This window comes from Macadamia integrifolia, chromosome 10 (genome assembly GCF_013358625.1).
Source record: "Macadamia integrifolia cultivar HAES 741 chromosome 10, SCU_Mint_v3, whole genome shotgun sequence".
NCBI lineage: Eukaryota > Viridiplantae > Streptophyta > Magnoliopsida > Proteales > Proteaceae > Macadamia > Macadamia integrifolia.
The window spans coordinates 12759668-12770738 of record NC_056566.1 but is presented as its reverse complement, the minus strand read 5'-3'; the positions used below and the strand labels follow the sequence as shown (position 1 = coordinate 12770738).

Below are 11071 nucleotides of genomic sequence, written 5' to 3'. Positions count from 1 at the left end.
GGATTGCAGTCAACTGTATGGTCTTAAAACTAACCAAACCGTATTCGCTATTGGTTTCTCCCATTAACTCATACCCTATTCCAAGAAGCTACTTAACGAGGTTCAGAGAGATCTAACCCACCTTAGATGCATAGCCTGATAGGGTCAATAAATCCAGAGTTTGAGTGAGGTTAGGTTTGGTTGAATTGACAGGGTTTATGTGAATTCTCTATGCAACCTATTGTATTCACAACATCCTTGTGAGTTACTATATCTTATCTTTGAGACATACACCCTCCCCTATATCTTTCAGGGGCATACTACCAGGGTTAATGATTCAAGATTAGGTCAATGGTTTGCCTAAGCAGTAAATATATTTTCTAAATGCACAGCTTCCATATAATCAGACTACTATTTCTAGACAGGAAGAGAAAAGAAAATAATGTAAAAGATGCACTTTCAAAGAAAACAACATAAAAAAAAATCGGCTTAATTCAACAATAAGCACAATATCATCTTGGTACTCTAGAAGAAATACCTGGCTTTCTTTTGTTCCAAAAGTTACACAATGTGGGTTTCCCATGCTAACACAAGTCACGTTCCAGGTTAATCCATTGGCTTCTAGTTCTGATCCGATAACTGCTTGATCCTTGTTTGCTGGTAATTTAGTAGGCACATCAGATGGATTAAGTATTGGCTGACCCATATCAACTCTAACCTGCATATTGACTAATAACATTTTTTAGAAGTCTATGGCTCAAATTAAACGCTGGCTTGATAAAACCATTGCTAAATGATAATGTGACTACAATTGCATATCCAATAATAGGGACAGAATATCTTTCAGGCACTATAAGTTGTATACATAACAAGCACGGTACCAAGAACATCGCCAACAAGAACTACAGGCACTAACTGAAAATAGTCCAGCACGATGACCAAAAGGCTCTTTGAAAGAACCTCTACAATTTCAGAGATACAAAAGAATAAATGAATGATCAAATAAATAAGAAAACAGGGAAGATTATTTGAGGCATTCTGCTACTTGAACATGTTAAGCTTCCTAGATCGCATAGATCCACCAGGAAAAAAAAAAACTGATCACATTAGATATGGAAGCGAGAAGCAAGAACATCCCCACCTATGCCAAGCTTCCCTGCAACTATGGCTCAACTCCTGTTTATGCAGAACTGTGATAACTGTTGGCAAGATGAGATAGATTAATCACTAAATGTGGTTTATCAATTTATTTATTTTAAAGAGGTCACCCTTGAACATTTAGCAAGTAAAAAATGTTACAGTAGTCCTGCATGTTGCGCAAATTGCTAATATCATTATCGACATGCACATATTTCTCTCATAATGTTTTGAATCATAGATGTCACAGCATCGACGTGACCCAAGGCATTGGAGGGGGTCCAAACTCAAGGTGACAGCAACAAGACGGCCCAGGCGCGTAGGTGACCACGGATCCTAGACACCTAGGCAACTCCTTGACAACTATGGAAATTTGAATATAAAACCAGAAGCCTGCCAGATACGTCATAACAATGGATAAACTTATGTACGTCAACCACATAAATCATAATATGGATTTACTTGATCCATAAAATCTATCCCAAAAAAAAAAATAGATGATCCATGAAAGATTGATTATTGACAGGTTAATATTATGACATAAAATACCAATCATAACTAGAATAAAATATTTCAAACAGGTTAAATGATAGGGGATATGTTGAATAAAAAGAGTTAAAAGCACATCATAACTTATGAGGGACACTATAGAAAATCAAAATAAACATACCTTACCACCATCTTGAATTTCAGGAACAATTAGACCAGCACCAGTGTGTACAGTAAAACTGTAAAACACAGAACAACCAACATTTAATTCTGTTTTGGCTGTCAAGCTGTGAGAAATAACCTATTGTTTAGCTTAGTTAAAATAAGTCTTAGTGCACCAAAATCCGTATATGACAAAGAGCAAATGATTATTAAACTTGGACAAACTTCTGAAAATTCAATACTCACAGGTATAATCTCTCTCTTCTTTTTTTTTCTAATAAACATCACTTAAAATATATTCAAAAGATAACATCAATTTGATACACAAATGAAAGCAGGCAGGAAGAAACAAAAGAAGATGAAGAATTCCATTATAATAAATCCCCGTTCTAAATTGATGTGAACTTCAGATTTTCTCTGAACTGCAGTCTGATCAAAGCTATAAATAACACTTCAGAGGATAACCAAATTTACCACATCATTTTTCAAACTTATCAAACATGATAACTTGAATCTATAGTTAGTCATGACAGCAGGAAACAGATATCAAATATATACTCTTGTCATCTATCCAAATAAATGGATATACTTATTCTCATGCTTCAACCAGATATTGGGGGCGGGGGCGGGGGGGGGGCGGGGCGGGGGCGGTGGCATGTGGGCGGGTGGGGGAGAGGAGGAGTTCATTCTGTCAAGATTAGAATCCTAAGTTTTAAAAATTTTGTTTTAGTGGCTTTTTGCTTTTGACTAACTTAGGCCTTCTTGCTTTAATCATTGATCTCAACTAGTTTTAAAAGGACATGTCAAGGTAAGAACCTTTTACTTTCTTTCTTGCACACTTATCCCTATAAAACACTAAAATGAACACCCACTGTATTTTCCTAAAGCCTTCTTGCTTTAATCATTGATCTCGACTAGTTTTAAAAGGACATGTCAAGGTAAGAACCTTTTACTTTCTTTCTTGCACACTTTTCCCTATAAAACACTAAAATGAACACCCACTGTATTTTCCTAAAGCACAAACCAACAAATTTTAACCCAAAAATATATATATATATATATATATATTACATTGTGACCAACCGTCTGGCTTTAACAAAAAGGGACCTTTGTAACATTAACATACAAACAATTCCATTATAAAGGGCATACCCAATGCATGCGGGACCTGCCACTGGAGGGTCTGAGGAGGGTCATAACATGTGCAGCCTTACCCCCGCTTCACGGAGAGGCTGTTTTCTGAACAAATAATTCCATTGTAAAACCAATAATCCTGTACAGATGAGTATCATTAGTTGAATTCACAAAAGTTTCCGATGAATGGTATCATTGGTTGAATTCACAAAAGTTTCCAATGAACGGTAAAGTTTACTCATCTACATAGTCACATTCAGGATAAACCCCCTCATTGTTGTTCTTTTCATGGTTTAGCCATTAACAGTACTTGAACACCCAACCTCAAAATCATTATAACTAAGTTGTTGTGAACCTTGGGTTGCGGTCGATAACCAAGAGTCCCTGGTTGCGGTCAATAACCAAGAGAATTCTCCTTTTGGCTGGGGTATGCACAGGATTGGTTTTACAAGACCATCCTACATAATAAATTCAGAAAAATAGAGACCATATCTTAAATGTACCAAACCACATAGGGTTTGGGTGATAGAAGTTTACGAAGAGTTGTAAACTGTAAACATAGGAAAGAAGAATAAGAAGCAAGTAAGAAACATACCTGTGTTTTCCTTTTATATTATCTAGTTCAGCAATGAATCTGGCAAAGCATCGCACTCCATTACCACACATCTGGATTAATGAAGAAATCATAAAGATTCAAAGAATTATTGGACATTCAACATGAATGATCAAGTTTGAATTTGGAGCTAAACCTTTCAATTCAGTAAAGATACATATAAATGCATCCTAACAACCAAAAACTACTGACAAAGAGCAGTATACTCAACACAGAAAAATCACTATAAAATGATCTTCAACAGGCAGAGAAATTCTTAATAATGTACTATTCTGTCATCAGCAAAAGCTCCCTAAAGTTTATTTTTGAGCTTTCAACGAAATTATGTATGTCAGTGTTTTCAAGGACTATCAGACCAGGCAATATGCAGTCCCCATTAGGACTGTCGACCGCTAGGCCTACATGATCCATCTAAACCTCAGTACTGAAAGTCTTCTCAGAACCATTGACTGTTCAACAACACATCTGGCAGGAAAAGTCAGATTTCTCTGAACATTCTCACCAGTCGGGCCCATGAAGAATACAATTAGAAATTATTATGACTCATGTAAAAGGTTTGATTCAAATTCAAGCCACCCTGTGCAACTTAGCAAAGCCTTAACCACCATACCATAAGTACTGGTCAATGGTCATGCTAATGATTGAGATACTTTTTGCACATATATTCAATATTACAGAATACTTACCTAATATTGTTATACCATATGGACAGACCGGCAGACTCTTGACTGCCATGCCAGAATGGTTCAACGTCCAGTCTGGCTTTAAAAATATTGATTACTGTTATGCTCCCTTTCCTTTCCTCTTCATTATTGCTAGGGACAGCTAATTAGATCTTTCTCTTTTCTTTTCTTTTTTTCTTTTTTTTTCTTTTTTTCTTTTTTGAGGGGGGTGATTTGGGGCCATTATAAATAGTTTCTCTTGAGGGAATTTGTAAATTTGATAACGTGGTGATAAAATGTCACCAAGAATCTCCAGATTGAAGGTTGTCTGGACAGTAGTATCACAGGTATCAAAATGGCGTAATTGGACATCTTCCAACTTCCTCTTCTTTGCCACATTGCAAGTTTGCGATATTTCAGTGATGCCCATGGGTAGAAATTCTAGATCCTTGGAGATCTATGAGTTATTGCTAAAACATTTCCAAAGGTGTTGGCTGGTTGAAAAAAGGAGTCATATCTCTCCAGAATAGAGTATCACTTTGATCCAATCCAACTTCACCAACCTTCATATATATTGTATCGATATGAGAATAAAAATGGGATGAAGGTTAAGAGGTGTAAAGGATTTTCTTTTTCTTTCCTTGGTGATTCTGAAATTATCATTTGATAAGTTGGAATATTTATAGGCATAATAATAGTCTAGGAATCTACATTCAGGCAAGTCTTTTGACAGGAAGGTAACTTGGTAGCTATGCAGTTTTGGAGATTCCATGTGAAATGTAGCATTTGGTCATTAATAACAAGTATGATCTGCACATCACAATATATAGGAATTTGGCAATAAGGGTAATATAAGATCAAATTTCATGGAGGCCAAAAGTTGTTTTAAGTTTGGTCTTTAAAAACAAAAGTTAAAGTTTCTTTACCTCTCATCCCAACACCAAGTGAAATTTACTCAGATTATCTTTACGCGGACTTCAGTTCTGAATTGGGATCTAGCAGCCCATTGAGGGCCCTGTCTTTTTTTTTTTTTTTTTTTAACCTTCGCTATACATTACTTTTTTCCATATCCTCTTTTCTAGCTTGCCATTCAAATTCAACAAAGTCACACATTGCAGACAAGCATATTACCTCAGGCTCGCTACCATCGGAATTGAAAATCCTCATGGAGTAGTCAGTCCCGTCAATTCCAGGCATTGCGAATATGACTCCGTCGGCACCAATGCCAAAGTTACGATCGCAGAGCTTCACAGCTTGCTCAGGAGTAACCTTAGGCTCCAAAGTATCTCGATTATCAACCTATTGAAACCCTCTTCGTCAGAGAAAAACCAATATAGAAGAGGAGGATGAGGATGGCAAAACAGAGATACATTGTTGTTGATTATAGAACAAGGCAATTGAAATCAGAAAGAAAAGTATTACCAAGATGAAATCGTTCCCAAGGCCATGGTATTTGACAAAATGGAGAAACCCACTTTCCCTGCGATCCAAAAAAGACTGTTTAGAGAAATTTTCGGGAGCAGCTTCGATGCTTATGGAAGAGGCCGAAATACGAAGAATGGGGTTCCGAATGATAGTTGGTGAATTGAAATAGTTCAGTCGAAAGGAAGCATGAAAAGCCTTGGCGGGCAAGAACGAAAGGCGAACCGACGAGGTACGAGGAGGTACGGAAATGGAAGCCGTCATGGCCATGGTTCGCCGCCGGTAGTGGCTGATGTGTTATAGCTTTTCTAGGGTACTTATTCAGTATTCTCCAGCTTTATATTCAGTATTCACCAGCTTTACTAACAAGTGCCTTCCTTCCTGGACTTCCGACACTACGAACTTCCAAGTAGTAGCAGTGATCGGCGGGGGACCAGGCTGTAAACCCGTCCTAGGGTTTCTAGTCCAAATTTGGCACGTGCAAGTCATAGAACGCTAATTTTTATTTTTTTTTTTTTAACTAAAAACTGAACATGCCCGGAGCCCCGGACACTGTCCTCCGTTGGAAATGACTGCCCCACCCCCATACAAAATTCTCCATCCTTGTCTTTTATAACTCTCAAGTGCCAACACCTACGGGTGTCAATCGGTCGGGTTTAGCTGAGATTGACCACTTAGAAACCTTGCAATATGAATACCCCTTTAAATAAATGGGCCTAGATTGTGAAGGCATGGTATGATTAATAATCGAATTGGTAGATGTCGGGGCTTTAAGCGAGTTACCTTAAATGGGCCTTATAACCGGGTTACGAACCTATTTAAATCTAAACGGGCTCTAAATGAATCTACATGTAAATTATTTTCTTAAATGGATTGAAGGCCCATAATTGATTTATTTGAACATTAAATCACTGTAATTTTATACAAAAATTCATCATAGTAGAAGGTGAGCAGATCTTTAAGAAAAAATGAAAATGATATGATATTATGGTTGTTCTAACAAAGGGGGTCGGGCTCGATCAAGCTACAACGAATCGATTCAAGTTAGACGCTTGATGGGCTAGTTACCTATATCATGAACGCCCATTTAATAAACATGTCGGGTCCATTTATGAATCAGACCAGTCCAGGTCGGACCATAAATGTACCGGGCTAGGTCGGGCCTCCTGGTGTGGGCTAAAAATTGACACCTCTACCAACACGTACCCATTTTTACTCAGTATTTTGTCCAGGATCCTAGTCTACATCAGCGCAAAGGCCAATAAGAGCGGAGCGATCATTTTGTCCCATGTTGAGTATGAGCTAGGTGTCACACTCCCAAAGTCTAGACATAGTATGTTTTTATTTTTATAAATATCCCCTTTTACCCTATGAGTGGTAGTTAATAATACAAGTGTTGGCATCCCAAAGTGTACGTATAAGTGAATGGTTGTGCAAGGGATCTCAACCCAAACAAACAGGTCAAAGATGAGTCTTGGTTCAATCATTTGCACATATGTTCACTTGCACGTGGTGCCAACATTTGTCTTTTATGTCTCCATATTTACCAGTCTTCATCCTATACATGGTAGAAAGTGGATTTGGTTCGTCTCCAATTAATTGGGCACCTAAATACTAATCAAAGAGCTGAAAATGTCACATAACTCAATATGTAGATACGTATCCCAAGACCTCCCAACCTTTGGATCACTAATTAAACCTCCATTTAATTGGAGAAGATCACACAAGTTTTGACACGTAACATGTTTGGATGAAGGTATTGTTCCGTATGAGGATTGGGATCAAATATACACCGATTTGATATCATTGCTCCAAATCTCGACTCTCTCAATCCATAGTTAAACCCCATATGACTGATGGAATTGGACCGTAATTCCTATCACATATCATCGCGATCTCGAACACCACAGCATTCCATGCACTCACATCAGTTGACAACGAGAATGCCGATGTTTCCTTCATAGAACCAAATCAGATCAGTTAGCATATTACGACTAGCTTTTAAAGATGAATTTTACTCGAGTATTAATTAATGGTATCAAAGCTAAGGGGTGAGATAACTCGGTGCCTCGTGATGGAAGAAAAAATCTCTCGTGAAGATCTCAATTCCAACGTGAAAACTTATAACAACTTAGGCACTCTCTCTTTGTTCAATATTCTACCCGAGTCTCAACAATAAGGATTCTTTCGTTGAGGCTTCTTAAATAGTTTTAGGCTTTATTGTTTTTTGGATCATTACCAATCCACCGGTAGCGTATTTAAGAAGCAAGCAAGCAACGACGGATCCGAGCAACTGAGCAATCCAGTACAGGATTCCCCTTAACATTGTTATTTATCCACCAATGAAGGCTCCAAAGGTTACAGCTGGGTTGACTTGTCCCCCTGAGATGTTTGCACCGACGGAAACCGCCACAAACAGAGCGAAGGCATGAGCCAGAGCCGCCTGAATGACTCCAGCCGGTGTCGAGGATCCGTTACTAGTGAGCTTATCTGCCAAACACAAAGAAGAATTTCACTACCCAGTTATGATTAATGAGAAATGATTTAGTTAATTAAGTATAGTAACTTACTGTAAGCCATGCCGGAACCCTCGCCGGCGAAGACAAAGATGACCATGGAGATGAACTCGGCGAGTGCGGCTTTGAGAGCATCGGGTTGGCTGGCCTCACCGGGTGAACCAACTGCAATTCTGGTGATCGGCATTTTTCAATAGATCAAAATGTTAATTAGAACTCAGAAATTTCTTTCTCTCGTGGTCGCTCTGCCTCTGCTTATCTGAAACTGTGTCACTAGACTCTGGTTTATATATACAGCCAGAAGACGGCCATAGAACCGGTCCAACCGGTTCAGCAGCAGAAATTTTAAGATGACTTTTCTTTCTTAATTTACGGGACCCCCACTTGTCTTTGTCTGGACTCTGGACTCTGGACTCTGGACTCTGGAGTTTCCCTGGATAACTGATGGACGGGGCCTCCGATTCGTTATTCTATTGACACGTGTAGGGTGGGATCGCCAATCAGGTGACGTGGGGCCCAGGATTCCACATCTGGGTGTAAATTGTTGAATGTCTGATTGACGACCGATGACGTGGGTGTTTATTTCTCCAGTCACTTTTAAGCTCATGCTCAGTTGTGGGCCGGGAAAGGGCCGACTCATGGGCTTTAAGATTACAGCAATATAGGCATGTTTTGGATTTTATTTGCCGGCTAAAAGCTTCCCACAATCAGTGGGACCAAAATACCACCCTTTGTTTTTTCATCACATGGTGTATTATATGATGGTGATTAATTGTTACATTTTAGCAAGTGTAAATGAAAAATAATTAAATGGACTAATTTTTTGATTGGTTTTTAAAGGAACGAATGAGCCCTTACAGGCCCAACTGAAGATGCAAGTTTGGCCTGGTCAGTCTGAACCCGCCCTCAGCCCAACAGGGACTGGGTTGGGCTTTTCAGCCTGCAGGCTGGGCCAGAACTGAGATATCTAGGCTCTGGCTGGGTTGAGTGGGATTGGACTTAGGCTGAGGTCTCAGTTTGAGCTTGTGGCCCGTTCTGGCCAATATATATAAATAGCGGAATGTTTTTGTCTGGGAGTGTGGTTATGGGAGCGAGGTCCATGCAAGTGCTCCCACGTGTTTATCTCTTTCCTCCGCTCTTATAAAATATCATCTATGCTCTTTTATTGAAGGAGGAGAGAGATAGATAAAGGAAGCACCAGCGTAGGCCACGCTCCCAAATAGATAACATTTTCCCATACAAATATGTACAATTATATAGGGTAAGAGATCACTGCCTAGTCGCATGGCCCCTGCACCAATCAAGGAGGGGCAATGAGAGTACATGTAGGGGTATTGATATGAATGCAATCTTTTATTCTATAGAGGGTGAGACAATAATTTCACACATCTCTATGTATGAGTGCAGGGCCATACGATCATGCAGCTTTCTTTCGATCACTCCCTGGACTTACACTAGATCTCCGTTGGCTGCGGCTACTGCAGTAGAAGTGCATCCCTCCTTATTTTGTTGATCATATGGCATATATGTCACTTGAATATGGAATTTATTATCGATTTTTTTTTTTTTTGGGTACCATTAATTGAGTGAAAAAAAAAGTACAAAAACAAGTAGCCCAATAGGCTCAGTTGTGGGATGGCTCTCATTCCATGCACAAACTCCAACCTGAGTAAGTCCTTGCCCGCAAAAAGCCCAACCGGTCCAAGTGCCGCGACACCTATTTGCAATCTGAATCCAGCCCATAATTGCTTGCTCTTTGTTTCCAGCCAACTTTATGTCCAGATCCATGGTATTATGGGCCTTGTTGGTCAGCCAGTTAAAAGTGGTTTTGCCCATCATTTATTGATGGACATCGTTAAAGCTTGTGAAAAAAATATCTTATTAGTTGACTTAGATATGTCAGATGTAGTCGCTTGACAAATCCAAAACCTTAAAGCAATAGTGGGAGAGATCTCCTCAATTATATATGCGAAGATCCAATGGATCAGAATAACCCGATGTGAGACTATAACACTATAGTTACTGATGCGGTAAAAATTAAGTAGTCGATCTTCTTCCCAGCTCCTGATGCTCCAGTTGATTTACACAGAAGAGAAGACAGGGGAGAGCCGGGCTGACCCGACAAGGTACTCTCCGATGCCTAAGTCATATTTTTTCACAACAGTTTGCTCAAGAGAGCTTTCAGTCAAAAGAAGTGATCGATCCCCATCAAGGGAGGCTTACCTTGACATTTATAAGTTGCTGATGGAGGGAGGAAGGGAGACGTTTGTGGAGAGTCCTGTTAGGCATAGAGTCCTTGAGAGGAATGGCTTTCTGATTCTAAGAATATTCTATATCCCAGTGCATGTTTTGGGAATATTCCTCTTTAATCTCGGATATGCAAGTCGTGAGAAGGGTGGACACTTATGGTGGCGTGTAGTGACCTAAGTCTTGCCTCTATAATCAGGAGTCACGTCCCTTAAATGTAGAAGTGAACGTGTGCACGTTTCTGGGCACCTTACTTAACTGTGCCGAGCTGAGGTGACTGGTTGGCCTGAAGGGAGACCGAGGTGGCAGGCTGGCCTGAGGGGAGACTGAGGTGGCAGATAGGCATGAGGGGAGACCGAGATGGCAGTTCAGCCTGAGGAGAGACCGAGGTGGCAAGTCGACCTGAGGGGAGACTGAGGTGGATCGGCTCGGCTCGACCCAAGGATGACCAAGGGGTCAGCTCGGCTTAGCCAAGGATGAGCCAAGGGGTCAGTTGGGCCAAGGATGAGCCAAGAGGTCGGCTCGGCCAAGGATGACCCAAGGGAGTGACATTTTTACCCTCATCAGTTACCATCATCTCAACTCTTATTCTTCGGTGTAACTTTGACACATCTAACCCTATATGTGAACAAATAACTTGAAAATGAAAAAAAAAAAAAAAGGGATATAAATTCAAAACTCCTCAAGTATATCAACTTTCAACATCAAGA

General features: G+C 39.8%; 2 protein-coding genes across 2 annotated transcripts; both read right to left on the bottom strand.

Moving 5' to 3' along the window:
• Positions 1 to 367: 367 nt before the first annotated feature.
• Positions 368 to 6062, bottom strand: LOC122091515 (diaminopimelate epimerase, chloroplastic-like). The gene is made up of 5 exons (XM_042661509.1): positions 5599 to 6062; positions 5308 to 5475; positions 3497 to 3567; positions 1787 to 1844; positions 368 to 697 (listed from the first exon to the last, which is right to left on the bottom strand). The coding sequence occupies exons 1-5, from the start codon at positions 5866 to 5868 to the stop codon at positions 383 to 385; spliced, it is 882 nt and encodes a 293-aa protein (XP_042517443.1). The 5' UTR covers positions 5869 to 6062; the 3' UTR covers positions 368 to 382.
• Positions 6063 to 7679: 1617 nt separating this feature from the next.
• LOC122091516 (aquaporin TIP1-3-like) lies at positions 7680 to 8365 on the bottom strand. Its single transcript, XM_042661510.1, has 2 exons — positions 8169 to 8365; positions 7680 to 8088 (listed from the first exon to the last, which is right to left on the bottom strand). Exons 1-2 carry the CDS (start codon positions 8299 to 8301, stop codon positions 7931 to 7933), a joined length of 291 nt encoding a protein of 96 aa, XP_042517444.1. The 5' UTR covers positions 8302 to 8365; the 3' UTR covers positions 7680 to 7930.
• Between the last annotated feature and the right edge of the window lie 2706 nt (positions 8366 to 11071).